The sequence below is a fragment of the Lactuca serriola genome, chromosome 9, assembly GCF_051521515.1.
Source record: "Lactuca serriola cultivar US96UC23 chromosome 9, Lser_US96UC23_V15, whole genome shotgun sequence".
NCBI classification, from domain to species: Eukaryota; Viridiplantae; Streptophyta; class Magnoliopsida; order Asterales; family Asteraceae; genus Lactuca; species Lactuca serriola.
The window spans coordinates 81583953-81601595 of NC_136416.1; the positions used below are offsets into that span (position 1 = coordinate 81583953).

Sequence of the window (17643 nt, forward strand, 5' to 3'; positions counted from 1 at the left end):
TTGGTCATGAAGGGAGCCCACAACCCTGGTGGCCTAACATGAAAGTAGAGATTGCTACCTTCGTGAGTAAATGCCTTACTTGCGCCAAGGTCAAGGTCGAATACCAGAAACCATCAGGTCAACTACAACAACCGGAGATACCTGAATGGAAGTGGGAGCGGATCACTATGGACTTCATAACCAAGCTACCCAAGACAACGGGTGGGCTTGATACCATATGGGTCATCGTCGACAGATTGACCAAGTCCGCACACTTCCTGCCCATCAAGGAAACAGACAAGACGGAGAAACTCACAAGAACGTACATTAAGGAGATCATATGAGTGCATGGTGTTCCTATATCTATTATCTCCGATAGAGACAGTAGGTTCACTTCGAGATTCTGGCAATCACTGCAAAGCTCCATAGGAACGAGGCTGGACATGAGTACAACCTACCATCCGTAGACCGACGGACAAAGTGACAGAACTATCCAAACTCTGGAAGATATGCTGCGAGCCTGTGTGATCGACTTTGGTAAGGCATGGGATACCCACTTACCCCTCGTCGAATTCTCTTACAACAACAGTTATCACACGAGCATCAAGGCTGCTCCATTTGAAGCCCTCTACGGCCGGAAGTGCAGATCCCCTCTGTGCTAGGCTGAGGTGGGTGACACTCAGTTAGCTAAAGGACAAGTTCCTGACAACACTCACACGGGTCCGGAGATCATTCGAGAAACGATAGAGAAGATCGTTCAGATTCATGAACGATTGAAAGCCTCTAAGGACCGACAAAAAACTACGCAAACAAACGAAGAAAACCCTTGGAGTTCCAGGTAGGAGACCGAGTTCTTTTGAAAGTCTCTCCCTGAAAAGGCTTGATACGCTTCTGAAAGCGTGGAAAGCTAAATCCTAGATACATAGGGCCTTTCAAGATTCTTGCTAGAATCGGCCCCGTAGCTTACAAACTCAATCTACCCTGCGAGCTCAGTAACATACATCCTATCTTCCACGTCTCGAACCTAAAAAAGTGCCTATCCGATGAGACTCTTGTAAGCCCACTCGACGAGATCTAGATCAACGAGAAGTCAAACGAACGAAACAAAGCCGCATCCTAATTGTGAAGGTTCGCTGGAATGCCAAGAGAGGACCGGAGTTCACTTGGGAGCGCGAAGATCAAATGAAACTTAAATATCCTCATCTTTTTGCTTTGTTATTGTGTAATAACTTAGTTGTTTGAACTCTAATTTCGAGACGAAATTCTCTCTAACGGGGGGATGATGTGACAACCCGAAATTTTCATTTGTATAATTTCCACAGTCAAACGCTTCAAATATTAGTCAAAAACATTTCAGTACATTTTTGGCCGAATTTAAGTCCGTTTAGTGCTTTATTTTATTTTTCGTCAAACGATTAAATAAAAGGAAGTGTCGTTATTAGTGAGGTGTAACGAGCAAAACAATCCAACACCTTAGCTAGGTGTTCACGGCCAAACAAGAGGTGTTTGGGCCGTAAACACCACCTTCCCAAGACTCATGCATATAACATGAGTTTACACCTTTTTCTCTCATTTCCCACTTCCCACCTCAAGAACACAAGCTTTTTCTCTCAAGTATCATCACACACTTCTTCCAAATTCGCCAAAAATGTAAGTTTTCCTTCCTAGATTCTTTCCTACAACACTTAATCTAGTGTTTACACATCTTTTCATCCATGGAATTTCTATTTTTACATAGATCTTCAAGTGATCTTCAAAGCACCAAGAACACCAAGAGCACATTTGTGTTTTTGGGGCTCTAATCACTCTTACAAGCTTCATATAAGTAAGTGTACCCTCCCTAACTAGTTATTTGCTTAGTGTGCTTGTAATCCATAAGAGAAATCACCAAAAACCCCCAAGAACATGGGTTTACGGTTTGGGGATCTCCCAAAACCGTAAACACCCCTAAAAGGGGTTTTGATGCCCCAAACTCCTTCCAATGCTTGGCTAATGATCTAGGAACTTGCATGAATGATCTAAGAACCACAAAACACGAAAAGGATGAAGTGGCCAAGAGTTTATGGCCGTTAACCCAAGGGTTTACGACCATAAACTCCCATAGAGTGGTCTAAAGGCCGCAAACTCCAAAAGTGTGCCATTTCGAGCCCTAACCACTTCCTAAGCCTTTGTTTCGAACCTAGAACACTTCTTTGCAAAACATGAGACCTTAAAAGACACAAAAACACCATTCCCATGAGTTTACGGTCGTAAACTCATGGGGGAAATGGTCCCTCAACTGTAAACACATATAGGGTGACTTTTTGAGGTGTAAACTCCATAGTGAGACCATACACTCCTTAGAAGCAACCCGTAGCACTCCTAGCACTTGAAACAAAGTGTTTTCATGCATTAGAGTGTCTTTACTTACTTAATTAGTGATTAAATAACTAATTAGATACAATTATGTATCACTACATGTTACATAGGATCCGTGTTTGTGTTCAAGTCCTCACTTGACACCTAGCATCCTACCCGACACTTCCATCAAATCTACTCACTGCAAGTGAGTTCATACCCCTTAATCAACCTTTTAAATGTTTTTAAATGATTTTAGGGGGGGATACAAGTTGAATCAAACAAGTTATAGTATCAATCACATGTGATTTATAACTTGCAAACAAGAGGATTTTATATACTTTTAACTGCTTTGCCAACAAAACTGCTTTAAATATTTATCAAACTCATCTTTCATGATAAATTGTTATAAAACTATTTTTAAACTCTTTTAAACTTCTTTTGTTCCCAAAACCATATCTACACCAATATATTTATATAAGTAAGACTTGAAGGACTTAGGACTGATAGCTCACCTTACTTCCTGTTCTTGTTTGATGTGGACTTAGGGCATATTGATATCTATCCGAATGTCGTTGAATTCTTAGTTATATAATATGTATATTTGTGTTGGATATGAAAGTCTTCACTTCAGTTTAATACCTTTGTGTACCAAGGGCATGCAATTAACATTTCTATTTAACTATAATAGGTATAGTTAAGGATTACCGCTCATTACCACTATTACCATGACACTTACTATTGTTAGTACAGTTATGAGTCGATACATGTTAAATACTATGCAAAGAGAATATTATATACTTTACAGGAGAACACTCTATACATTATACCAAGAAGTACACTATACACTAATACAAGAGAATATACTAAAACTGAATGTGACATACTAATTCTCGATACGACACTTCATTGTGCTATCACCTCGTAACCAGAGTCTCCTGGAAGGAGAGCGGGCATTATGTGTATAGATCTATACAGGACAGACACTCCCACATCCCGACTGCTAGCTACAGTCCGAGCCGACTAGGCCCAGGGGTGACAGAATGTCACCATACTACGTGTGACATGGAGGGTCATCTATTATTCGATCGTCAATCAACATGGTTACATACGAGTTCACATTCAGACCTTTAATTAACACATTAAGAATTAAAGGCGAAACAGACTCCAAGAGGTGTATTGTACATTTAATACTACATGGAGTCTGCATTTTTATTACATTCAGCCGGCAGTAACACTGCTAGGATAAAATATTAATTTCCCAATTACCTTACATGAATGAAGTCTAAAACTATATTGTCATACTAATAGTTTCACTGGGACAACTTTTACACTTTCAAAAGGATCAAACATACAAACAACCGAGTCTTGGTAGAAGACTACTTTTGTTGGAAAATATAGGATTTTCTAGGGATCATACTATTTTCAAACATTGATAACAGCTATGATATTACATGATTGTAAACATTTTTATACAAGCAATGACACTAAATACTTATGAACTCACCAGCTTTATGCTGATACTCGTTTTCAAAATAACTTGTATTCTTAGGTCATCAGTAGACAGGTACAGATGCAGCTTTTGAGAAGATGGAGTACATACAAGACTCATCTTTTATTTTGATTATACTTTTGGTGTCTAACAAACTGTACAGAACACGCTTGTATTATAATTATTATTTTAATGCAATGGATGTTGTTGCTTGTCTTTACTATTATGCATTGTTATGATATTGTACATGACGTCCTCCACCCCAGAACGTATTCCGCCGTTCTCGGTTTTGGGGTGTGACATAGCAACCCCAGATCTAACTCCAAATCCGAGATAGGTCTCAAAACAAGTTAAAGAACTCCCAAAACAACCACCAAGGATGAACCACAAAGGAAATAGCTTAAGATATGGGCTCCTTACCTCAGAGATTTTCCCAAATCTGATGTAGATCCCAGATCTATACAAACCCCTTGATGCTAGCTTCCAATTTCTCAAGCTCCTTCCAACAATTTCCTCTTCTAAGTCCCAATCTCCTTAACAATGAAGCCTCACACGAAATTAGGGTTTTCTGGAACTCTCAGGGGGATTAGGAGGCAAGGGGAAGGACATAAAATCCTTTAAATAGGGTGCAACCCTCGAGATTAGGGTTTTCTCTCTTCAGCACCAAGTCGTCGAGTCCACCGCTGACTCGGCGAGTTGGCCACTTAAACCTGCGATCAATCCCGCTCCGACTCGACGAGTAGCATACCTACTCGTCGAGTAGCTTCCTTAATTTACACTTAGCACCCTCCAACTTCTTGCTTCCGAACTTAGGATGTTACATTCCAGGTTACCATGAAATATCATTTGCGAAAAAACCCTTAAGTTTACAAATATTTTGCAAAAAAACCCTTAAGATTATAAACATACAAAACATAAATATACATTCAAAATTTGATAAAACTAAATAGTTTTTTTTTAAACTTTAATTATCAAAAGTTTATATCAAACCAATATAAATTTTACCTACTTACATTTTGAAACCAAAACCGAAACATATATTTACCTTTAAGTTTGGTAATTTTTTATTGGTTCGATATAAACTTTTGATATTTAAATTTTAAAAAATTATTTAGTTTTATCAAATTTTGAATATATTCCTTAATTAATACTTAAACATTTCTAAGCAAAAATAAAAAATTTATGTTAGCTAATAATTAATTATGCTGCTACATATGCTAAAATAGTTAAAGATATGAATAATATGCCATCAGTTACATTCAATTCATTTTTTTAAAAGGAAAATTAAAAATATTTTATATGTTTAAAAGGTTTGTATTTCAAAAATAATAACATATTCTATTTTTTTTATATGCAAATAAATATATTTGTATAATAAATTAGACAAATATATTTATATTTTATATGTTTAAAAGGTTTATGTTTATGTTTTAGAAATAATCACGGGTTAATGTCATAATAACCCTCAAGTTTTCAGGGTTTTGTCGGTTTTGCCCAAAGTTGAATTTTATGTTCATTTTTACCCTAATATTTTCCAAAAAGTGTGCGGCTTTACCCTTTTACCGGTGATAACAGGTTTTCTAGGTTACCATTATATTAAATTCGCAAAAAACCCTTAAGTTTGTTGTTTTTTTTTACGTTTTTACCCTTAAGTTTATAATTTTTTTTACACTTTTACCCCAAGTTTTTTTTTTCATAATATACGTATTCATGCAGAAAAATCATATTTATATACGAAAAAATATTTAATTAAATATTATATTTATATTTCTTTTTATAAAAATACGTGGTGGCATATTTCCATACAATTATTATTTTTGAAACACAAACTTTTTAAACATATAAAATATTTTTATTTTTCTTTAAAAAAATAACTATATGGAAATAGTGCCACCACATAGTGACTGTTATCACCTCCAAAACTGCTTTACGAGCCACAAATATATATAACATATCAAAAAAAAAACCATGTAAATCACAGATAAGAATAAGATTGGATAAGTATATATCATACCAACGATTTATCTTCAGACGAATTTGGGATGTCACTTCACACTCGGTGAACACATGTCAAATATCTCCTATAGAGTTATTACAAACCAGACATAAAGAATAAGGAATGTCAATACCATAGCTAGACAAATTTGTTTTGGTAGGAAAACGATCAAACTCTCTATAGAAATATGTTAACCTTACTATGAATGATTTTATTAAATTCAATCTTTATAGGAAGCGATATCACTCCGTGTTCATGAATACGAATTCGAGAATCCTTAACAATATATTCCAGACCATTATTAAGATTTATAATTTTAAGGGTTTTTTTTACAAAATATGTGTAAACTTAAGGGCTTTTTCATAAATAATATTTCATGTTAACCTGAAAACCTGATTTTGCAGGTAAAAAAGACAAAACCGATAAAAAAATAATGACAAGTTTACGACATAAACGAACCAAAAATCTACTAAAAGGTAAAACTCATATTTTTTTGTCAAATTTAAGGTTTTTTATAATATTATATCTTATCGTACATGCACAGATTTCCTCTAGTTTCTTATTATTTATCGACTTATAATAACAAAAAAGGATCAATATCCGAGAAACCCAACCCGACCCGTTTGAAAACGAATCAAAGCAGACTCAACAGATAACGATAGGTTTGACCCAAAATAGTCCACGAGATGCATACATTGCACCCAGAAAACAGTTATACGGTTTTTCCCTTTAATAAATACAGATAACTAAACACACACTCCTTTTCCTTTTTGGTCAGAGCAAGTGAACATCATACGCATTACGCAATGCAAGATCCATCAAATCCCATTCCCAATCCCGATCCAAATCCAATGAATGCGGCTCCATTTCCGTTCAGGGCATCTCACCACCGCCGAGCACACTCCGAGGTCAACTTCCGGCTACCGGACGACCTAGATCTGGTATCAGACACCTTCGATGCACCCTCTGGAAGCTTCGAAGAGCTTGGATCTGAGGACGATTTGTTTTGTACTTATATGGACATTGAGAAGCTCGGATCCAACTTGACTGACGGCGGTGGCGGCGGCAGCGGTGGAGGAGGTCCAGACATCGGTCGGATCAGCAATTCCGGTGGTGGTGGTGGTGGAGCTTCGGAGGATAACAATGGTGACGGTGAAAAGAGCAGTTCCAGACCTCGACATCGGCATAGCAATTCAATGGATAGTTCCAGTCTTTATAGTGAAAGTATTGAAGCTAAGAAAGCAATGGCTCCTGATAAGCTTGCTGAATTATGGACTATTGATCCTAAACGAGCTAAGAGGTAAGTATCATTTTTTATATCTTAATTTTCGTTTTTTTTTTTTTTTTTTTTTCTGCAAATTCTTTAATTTTATAAAATTATTCATCAGATCATTTCCAAATCTTTAGAGAGAAAAACTTAAATTCCATCACTGTAGATTACAATCGAATTTTCTAATTTCGTATTAGTACTTGATTTTAATTTTTTGTTCATTAGTCTTGAGGAATTATAAAGATCTTTAAGATATTTATATTTAATGTGCCTTTTTTTTTTATATTTTTTTTTGTAAATGGACTTGATCTACTTTAATGTCATAACTTTTTGAAACATAAAGCATGATTCACTGTATTGAGAAAGTGCATGTATTAAATCTTTACTTTGCTAATAACCAGGAAATCTTGTAAGAACAACATAATATTACAAACAAGATTTCAAACAAATTTAAATCATAATCTATGAGTAATCGTAATTAAAAAGTGAGCTAATATGTTGGGTTTGAGAATGTCAGATCATCTTATGCTTTGTAGCATACAGGATTTTAGCCAATCGACAATCTGCTGCTCGATCAAAAGAGAGGAAAGCACGCTATATATCTGAACTTGAGAGAAAAGTTCAGACCCTACAAACGGAAGCAACCACCCTTTCAGCACAGTTAACTCTGTTTCAGGTCAATTCTTTTGATACGCGTTTTACTTTAACTTTTGGACTTATATTTTTCATTGTACAGAGAGATACAACCGGCCTTTCATCTGAAAACACGGAGCTTAAGCTCCGATTACAGGCTATGGAACAACAAGCTCAGTTACGTGATGGTAAGTTTCCAAGCAATAATACCACACTTTATGTTGGGAAAAACCACCCAACAAGAAAAGTAAACACAAGAATATACGTAGATATTTCGTAATCAGAGAAAAATTCACTATATGATAAATTGTTACAATCAAATATACTAATCTCTCAAGCCATCCCCAATTTATTTATGGTAAATGGTTACAATCACATAGACTAATCTATAGCCACCCCCACGTACACTCATACCTTCTTTGTAATCACAGAAAAATTTACTATATGGTAAATTGTTATAATCATATATACTAATCTCTTAAACCACCCCCAATTTATTTATGATAAATTATTACAATCACATAGACTAATCTCTAAAGTCATCCCTAAATACACTCATACCTTCAAATCCGACTCACATAACAAAATTAGAAAGAAAAAAAGAATCAAATAAAGTACATTTGATTGGACCACTTTGGAACCAAAACTTGGACTCCTTTGATAAACAAAAATCCCACTCCACACTTTCTCTTACTATTTCTTTTCCTATAAATGTGGACAATCACTTCTTTTGAACTTTAGCCAAATTTTAACAGATTGAGTGATCCATTAATCCATTTTTATGAATTATTTCTAAAACACAGCTTTGAATGAGGCACTGAAGCAAGAAGTGGAAAGGCTGAGAGTTGCAACCGGAGAAATTGCAAGCTGTTCAGACGGATACAATCTAGGGATGCATCATGTTCCTTATAACCAACCAAACTTTTTCACAAACCAAAACCAACCCGACCCACAAAAATACCACCAGTCAAACATGTCAAACCACCGCCACCACCCGCTACTTGCCGCCACCCATGGCAGTGCCCTCTCGGACACATTGCAGCAGGATCCACTTGGGCGGTTCCAGGGGCTTGACATCAGTAACCGAAACGGTTCTCATCTTATCAAAACCGAAGGGCCTTCGATCTCTGCTAGTGAAAGCAGCAGTACGTTTTAAATCTCAACTTTATATTTCAAATTGTTCATAGATTGACATGTGTCGTTTTAGTGTCCACAAAAACCATTTTCTTTCAAAATTTTATTTATTTAATTTTCACATGATTAGGGTTTTAGGATTTAACAAGTTCTTCCCAAGTTCTTTATTGTTTGTCTTGGTGTTGTGTTAAAATCGGGTGTTGGAGAATTTGCATCGTTGTGTAGTAGTGTCTGTTGTTATTCATTCAACTCTCACCATTGTTTTGTGTTAAATTCATTTAACTGAATTTATTTATTGTGTTTTTTCGTTCATTGAAACTTGTACTATGTTCATTCATTTATATTCAATCTTGTGATCTCACTCTTTGTATCTTAACAATGTGTTGTCCCACCCACGTCAAACACGTGGCATCTAAATAGAAATGGCATGTAGATATTTTATATATGTGTATATAGTTAGAGACAAATATTAATAAAATACACAAGGATGGTATTATTTAAAAATTAAATCTAAATTTATACACCGGATAAATTTATTATCTTTAAAATAAAATATTAGCCATATTTTGTTTCATATTTAAATTTTTTTCACTTATGCGATTACTTTGAGATTTTTATTTTTTTATTTTGTAAATTTTAGTTGGTTTTATTTAATGTACAAACTATTTGTTATAAGTTAAAAAAAGAGTTATGTAACAGGTTTATCATGTCGACAAAATTTGTCAAAAAAAGTCATACTTTTTTGTAAATTAGTTTATCCCTTACTCACCACGGGATATAAATTGTGAAGAAGTTCAAAATTTAAAAATAAATTCAAAACTAATTAGTAGATGGTTTCAAACATTAAAAAAAGAATGTAATTTTCTTATTTAAGAAATTGATTCATTCACATAAAATATATGCATTATTTACTTGTAAAGTAAATTACTGAAATCGTCCCTGTGGTTTGGTCAAAATTGCACGTTTGGTCTCTAACTTTTTTTTTGCACTCGGATCGTCCCTGTGGTTTGATTTTGTTACGTTTTTCGTCCCTGTGGTTTGATTTTGTTGTATTTTTCGTCTCTTACATACATAAAGTTAAGGACCAAACATGCAATTTTTACCAAACCATAGGGACGAAAAGCGCAACAAAATCAAACCACATGGACGATCCGAGTGCGAAAAATAAAAAAGTTAAGGACCAAACATGCAATTTTGACCAAACCACAAGAGACGATTTCAGTAATTTACTCTTACTTGCAAGATGGTTCAACTATGTTGTACCTTATATGCATGAATCAATTTTTAAAAGTCTAAAAACCTCATGATAATTCCACTAACAATCTTTAATGCAAAATATCTAAATCACAAACTTTGAATTGCGCTAGATGTATAATGACGTGTTTCTATGTTTCACTAAGATTAAAACTTCACATAAAAAAAAAAAGGAAAACCATGTCCTTAACGATAACTCCCATAAACAAAACATACACCGTTGTTTGTTTTTTTAGAAAAAACCACTTCTCACCACTTTTTGTTTTGCCGCGCAACACATACGTAACACTTGGTCTTTTGCAGCTATTTGTTTTTTGGACGACTTCTAACTTAAAAACTGTTGCGCGTGTGTTGCGTGACGCAACACTGGATCATCATCTTCAAACCACTTCTGACTTACTTTAAGTTATATTATTCAACTTAGATTTGTTTTAATTTTTTTCAACAATATATTTATTATTTTAAAAATATCTAAAGAATATTATAAACAATTGAAGTATATTTTATATAATTTCAAAACCGTTTGGTAAATTTCATATAAATATTTTTTGTATGATATTGTCTATAACAAAATATTAATAAATTATAAAGTTAATCATTAAAATACCAAAGTTATTGAAGTTAACCGGAAAAATAATCACCATCTTCAAAATTATAACAAAAATGAACATGTTTTTAGCTAAATTAACAATTTTATTTGTTGTTATTTAGCAAATATTATGTTTAATTCTTTTATATAAACCTATTTAAAAATCATATGATCATAATGATCTTTATATTTGATTTGCATATGATTAAACTAAATAAATTTTTTATTTAGATTTATTTTTAACTATTGTATAGTTAATTTCAATTTATTGCAACAGTCTGCAGAGGTTAAAAAAAACATACTTTTTATTGCAGGGTACAGATGTTTAGTCCACCTTTTCTACTACAGAGGACAGAGGTTGCAGATGTGGTCCGCAGACTTCAACTGTTTTCGCTTCGAAAAAACAAACAGCACCTAAATTTAATTTCACCGAACAATCTTTAATAAATAAAGTAAGCTTTTGTCATCCTAAAATTCTTTTGTAACGCCTCTAGTTATTAATGATGCTCTCCGATATCAGTATCCCCAAAACAACAATAACCATTTAACATGTGCTTGTGCGAGATAATGGATAGTAAGATTTGTATCAATTAAAAGGAGAGTTCAAGGATGCCTAAGCTGAAGCTCTTGGAATTGTTTCACTAACCTAATTCCCATGTTTTATATATAGCATAAAATTAGTAATGACAACTGGAAGAACAAAAACCTAAACACAAACCTAAATCAAGACAAACTCTCTCCATAAAGATGCATTCATTCATTTGGCTAACTACAACAGTTATGAAATATAGAGCTACATGCAATAAATAACGACGTATTTTTATTAATGTGTACATAATGACATCCTTCAGTTACACTGTTGAACTGTAAAATGTCAAAGAAATGAAAGTACAATTGCTATTTCTCGCAATAATGGAAAACAAATGAAAGAATGGTTCTATAATTAATGAATTAAGAAAAGTACATCAATATTTCTTGCACTAAGAACATTAAAGGATCAGAGTATCTTTGTATATGTGGTTGTGTGTATGTAATGTTCTAATAATAGAATTAATTGAAAGTGTGTTGCCGAAAATTAAACTTCCAAATTCCCATCGAACCCTAAATCAAGATCCAAACCTCTAGGATTCGCGTGAAATGAGAAATAAGTAGATGATTCAAAGAAATATTAAATAGGAATGAATAACAATGTGCATGAAGCCTAAAGGGCATTATTCAATATGACAACATTGTGTTCACCAAAATTTGTGCCTATGTCAGAACCTTGATTAGATGAGATATGATTCAGAACAAATAAAAGCCACATGCCAAATACGCAACCACTTACAAAACATTAGTACTTTAATTCCCACCTATTATAGCAACTTACTTACATTTTTTACTAATCACACAAACACGATGCATACCTACAACCACTCATACCACACTGTTGGACACACATAAAGCCACAAACATATGGTCATTCTAAACCAATAGTCCTAGGGGAAACAAAGAAAAGTAGGCCCTTCTTATGTCAAATTATCAAAATTCATATGAAAAAGAAAAAGAAAAAACTTACAATTCATGATCATTAATCGTGAGAGAGAAAAGACTTTGTTATGGTATTTTTTTAATGTTTAATGATGTCCAGTAAGTTTGATATAATTTTTTTTCTCTTAATTCATTTTACAAAATTTTAAACATGCAAAGTGAGAATTCAATAAAAATATTAGACAAAAAGAATAAAAGATAATATCATTTTTAAAGTTTCAAACAATTGTTAGATTTAATGTTTAAAACAAATTGCTAAGCTACAAATTTGACAAAGCCATAAAAATTTTGTTAATTTGCTAATCAAATAATGATTTCTTTATACTTTGATGCTGACTAAACTTTTTATTTAAGGAAGTCAGATAAAGGCATACCTTGTCTAACAAAATTATTATGATAGATCAACTTACTAATGAAAAACATGAATTAGATTAATGTTATTCACTTGGGTATTACGTCAAATACCTAATGGGCATAAGATCGATAAAGGCAATCTTCGCTATGAAGTAATTTACCTGTTAGTGTAAAATAAAAGGTAATTGTAACATTATGCATGATATTAAAAACTCAACTTCAAATACAATTTCAAGCATCAATATGAGCTATCAAAAGAAACAAATTGTAACATCCGATTGTCGGGTATTATAATTTTTAGCCCTTAACTTTATCAAAGTTGCATAATTGGTTCCTTGTGGTCAAAGTTTTGTGTATTAGCATGTATGTTGGGCGTACATGAGGGTACACGCAGCATACTCGTGAGATTCAAAATCGCAGAAGCCTGCTAGTACGTTGGTAGTACGTGTAGTACGTCGGGCGTACTAGCCTAGTCCCTAAACCCTAATTTTTAAGGGTTGCTCCCTACTTAAACCACCTTATACCTCCCGTGGACATTTCTTATCAGCCACTGTTCCCTCAAAAACCCTAATCTCGAATTTAAGCTTGTTTCTGAGAGTTTGAGAGCTTATTAAGTGGTTTTGGTGGATATTTGTTAAAGAAGGAGGATAGAGAAGAAGGAGGTGTTGCTTGCAAACTTGTAGATCTAGAAACTACTCCTCATTGTGCATCTTTTTCAGGTATAAAGTTTATACCTTGATGAGTTTCCTTTTTGATCTCCATGGTTGAGTTTTATGAGCTTTTTTCCCCAAAGTTTGGACCTTTATGAGTTTGGGGCACTCCAGAGAATATTAGTTGTCCTCTCATGCATTTTAGGCCTTGTAGATTCATAAAAAATGGTTAAATTGTAACATCCTGATGTTTAGGTATTTCTAAATTCATCCATCTAATTTTATTATATGACATTTTGGTCCCTAAGTCCAAGAGAAAGTGCCTTGAAGCCCTAGTGACAATATTGTAATTTTGGGCATGAGGAGTACGCTAAGTGTACATGAGGGTACGCTGAGCGTACTAGGGCACGCCCTAGTACGTTGGGCGTACACTTATGTACGTTAGGCATACTAATATCAGGAGGAAACCCTAAATTTTAGGGTTTGGGGATATTTATGCATCCTTATGGCTCATTTCTCTCCATCTTTTCAGCCTCCACATCCTTTGAGACATTTTTGCAAAACCCTAGCCCCTTAGTGTGTGTTTTGAGCTTAAGAGTGTCTTTTTTGGTGTGTTAAAAGAAGAAGAAGTTGCATCAAGAAGCCTTGAAGTGGAAGCAAGCTTGTGGATCTGGGATATTTTCCCTCTTGTGAAGCTCCAAAAGGTATAAAGTCTATACGTTGATGTGTTGGTTGCTAGATCCCATTTTTGGGAGTTTTATGTTGATTTGCTTGTGCCAAAGGTCCCATTTTGTACATGTTTGGTTATTGTAGTTTTGATTTGTCCTTCCAGGCCCTAAGAAGGGTCCTAAGCCATAAAAATGAGGTCCCAATGGCTAGAATTGCCATGTACATCTTGTAGAAGGTCTTAATAGATTAAGACCTTGTGTTAAGGACTTTTGGACGTGTAAAGTCATAAAGTTGGAGATTTTATGACTCTAGGGTGCATTTGCACCATAGATCTGAAGTATGGGCTTGAGTGCTTAAGCTATTAAGCAATCAATGGAGTTTTGAAGTTTGTGAGGTTACGCCCCATGTAGGTGGGAGTACGCCCCACGTAATCGGTCAGCCACCCCGTAAGCTGGTCAATGCGAGGCTTCGTGTATGATTAGTGTACCTCTGGGTTACGCCCCGTGTACTCGCATTAGTCAGCCCTTGTTAAGTTGACTCGGTTGAGTTGACTCGGCTATGTTGACTCAGTTGGTTTAGTGGTTTTGACCAGTTGACTTTGAGTTTGACCAAGTTTGACTTTGAGGGCATTTTTGGTATTTTGGGAGTTTGATGGAATTGGTCACTTGGTGGATATAGGGATTTGGGCCTCATCAGTTATGTTTAGCTGCGAGGTGAGTTTTCCTCACTGTACTTTTAGGCCAAAGGCACCAAGGTCGACCTTTTGGACTGCTATCCTGGTTTATTGTATGACCGTGTACTGTAGTGAACTGTTAAATCTGTACCCTGGTAGATAGAGTGTTAGCATGCGGTTGTGATCTGTGAATCTGCATGTTTGTTTGATGTCTGGTTAAATGTTTTTAGTTATTTTTATGTCGACATATCATGATTGGTTGGGTTGAGGCTTTGTGCTAAAGGCCAAGACACCCGAGGCAGACTGGATAGACTGTAGGCCCTGCGAGGCGGTCCAGTCAGGTTGAAGGCCCGAAGAGCAGTCTGGATAGGCTGTAGGCCCTACAAGGCAGTCCAGTCATGCTGAAGGCTTATTATGAATGTTGTTTGTTACTATTACATGTTTGTATGTGCTGGTACTTTAGGGGAAAGCTTACTAAGCATTGGCTTACAGTTTTAGGTTGTGTTTCAGGTACCTCAGATGAGCGCGGGAATACGAAGGCATGATCGTGCACCTCCTCGTGTTTTGATTAATGATTTTGGGAAAACTCTGATATTAAACATGTTTTGAAAACTAAATTGTAAACAATGGTGTTTTGTAGGTTGTTTTAAAATTTAAAATTTTCATGAATTTTATGGATGTTACACTTGATCATTTTGTTTGGCCCATGCATGAGTAAAGTGACTTAGAGTGTGATGGAAGCTAAATTTTGTTGCATTGGGTCCTTTCTAGTCATGCAAAGGCTTAAAGTCAATGACTTTATGGGTTAAGACACCCTAGGATGGTCAGATTTGAAATTAAGATAGGTTTCTTAATGGATTATGACATGAAAGATGATGAAGTTGGATCAGGAAGAGTACGTCGGGCGTACTCTTGGCTATACACCGCGTAGCCAGCCCCCTCCTCGATGGGCCGTTGATCGAGTTGTACGCCTTGCGTAAGAGAGAGTACGCCTAGCGTACGTGCTAGGCAGTTGAATTTCGTTGACTTTTAACCTTTGGTCAAGAATTAAGGTATTGGAGCTTAGGAAGGCAAAATGGTCTTTTTGCCCTTCAGGGACCTAATTGTGGGATTTAGACTCGCGAGTTAAGTTATGGACCATAATTATTAATTAGGGTTAATTATTTTGTTTATTAAAAGGAGTCTAGTTCTGACAATTCGGGTGAGAGATTTAGTTGTTGTCAATATTAGGTGAGTTTCCTCACTTATTCTTACATGTGTGGTGGAATAGTTGTATTTGTGGTGACCAGATGGGTCTAACTGATATCTTACATTAGAGTGTGTATGTGTGACTGTGACTGCGTATAGTCTCTAGGGTTGCTGATAACCCATAGGGCGTGATGTTGCCCGCTGGGACTACCGATAGTCCCCGGGGTTGCTGATAACTCATAGTTGTTCATTTTATGCTGTGTTGTAGGTGGTATTTTAGGGAACTCACTAAGATTCATACTTACAGTTGTTGATTTATGTGTTTCAGGTACTTCTGAGGACCGCGGGAAGACGAAGGTCTGATTGTACACACTCGTTGAGAGATTTGTTACTGTGACAGTTTGAGATACTCTGATATTTTGTGATGATGTTTGTTTTAGGAACTTTATTTTTTGATGACTTTGTTTGTGCAACTTTATTTTGGTAAAATTAAAAATGAAAAAATTGGTTTAAAATTTGAGATGTTACAATTTGGAATCAGAGCCCTAGTTTGAGGGATTTGGATTAACCTCATGGTAAATCCAAACTCAAAATAAGGATTTGAATATTTTTATTAAAAAAAGTTATCAAAGAAATGAAGATTTTTACAGGAGGAAAACCTAGTGAAGCAGTGTGTACAATCAACTAGAGCTCGAGCGGTAGTGTCCCAGAATACTTCAATTTATAATATGAGTAGTGTAGAGCTAATATTTTATGAGCTGATAGAATTGCATGTTAGCTAGTGGTAGGCTAAGGATCATGTAAGAATGGTGTGATAGTGTTGCCTGATTTGTGATGCCTTTAGCCTAGGAGTTCATTATTATGATATTGAATCTGTCATTGCTAATTGTTTAGCGTATGCTATATAATTGTACATAGTTAGGATTTTTTAGCCTTAGAATGCCTCTTTAGCATTACTTCCTGTTCCTTGTTTGATTGCAGATTTGAGGTAGAATCATTTATTTGAATGTCTATCGAGTCTCGTATTGTGTACAATTGGCATGCACGCAACAAATGGCGAGGACAACAGAGGTCTTATGAGGCAGAGCAGTGCTGGGGAGTAGTCTAGAGTTAGTGTCTAGATGCTTAGTCATGGTTCTAAGGAACCAGCAGGGAGGATCTATAGCTGATATGAGGAAATAGAGTCCTTGTGACTCAGGGTCTCGAGAGGACGACTTGAGACAAATACGAGTTGGTGTGGAAGGTAGTATTGGGACCGTACTACTAAAAACATCGGATCCATACGCGACTCAAGAAGGAATCTTAAGGAACTAAGGAGCTTGTAGGAGTGTGTGGGTGTTGGTGTATGCGCTTTAGCCTAATTTCTGATGGTTTTTCTCGTGTGTTTCAGTATGGTGGTTACCCGAGGTTTAGGCTCTAGTGACCCCGAGAGGCCGAGTGTCAAGAATGATGAGATTCATAAGATTGTTGCCGTTGAGGTGGTCATAGAAATCAAAGGGGCTATCCCCGAGATATTTGGGTCTTTCAAGACCACGCTGATTTAGACTTTTGATGAGCGCTATGTCGTCATCACTAAGGCTTCTGCTGTCGCAGGCACTACAACTGTTGATGATATGAGACCGCATGGGAGTGATTCGTTGTGGTACCAAAATTCAACAACACAAAGCCACCCGCATTTCATGGGAGCCAAGATCCGATTGTTGCTATGAGATGGATCTCTGATGTTGAGGGATGTTTTTACACTTGTTCCTGTCCGGAGAATCTGAGGGTTCGTTTTACATTGAACCTACTTTTCTTGGGAGGGATGGATTGGTGGAAGTTTTTGGCAACTGATGATATTATAGCAGAGCATTATGTGGTGACCTGGGAGAGGTTTACTGATATGTTCAGAGATG

The 17643-nt window shown here is 35.6% G+C and overlaps 1 protein-coding gene across 1 annotated transcript; it reads left to right on the top strand.

Moving 5' to 3' along the window:
• The first annotated feature begins 6521 nt into the window (after positions 1 to 6521).
• On the top strand, positions 6522 to 9153 carry LOC145072996 (transcription factor RF2b-like). The gene is made up of 4 exons (XM_079019529.1): positions 6522 to 7104; positions 7618 to 7750; positions 7811 to 7895; positions 8511 to 9153. The coding sequence occupies exons 1-4, from the start codon at positions 6611 to 6613 to the stop codon at positions 8861 to 8863; spliced, it is 1065 nt and encodes a 354-aa protein (XP_078875655.1). The 5' UTR covers positions 6522 to 6610; the 3' UTR covers positions 8864 to 9153.
• Positions 9154 to 17643: the final 8490 nt, after the last annotated feature.

Coding starts and splice junctions, on each gene's coding strand:
- LOC145072996 (XM_079019529.1), top strand. CDS start 6,611: ATGCAAGATCCATCAAATCCCATTCCCAATCCCGATCCAAATCCAATG. Junction 7,751..7,810: donor CACAGTTAACTCTGTTTCAG/GTCAATTCTTTT, acceptor TTCATTGTACAG/AGAGATACAACCGGCCTTTC. Junction 7,896..8,510: donor ACAAGCTCAGTTACGTGATG/GTAAGTTTCCAA, acceptor TCTAAAACACAG/CTTTGAATGAGGCACTGAAG.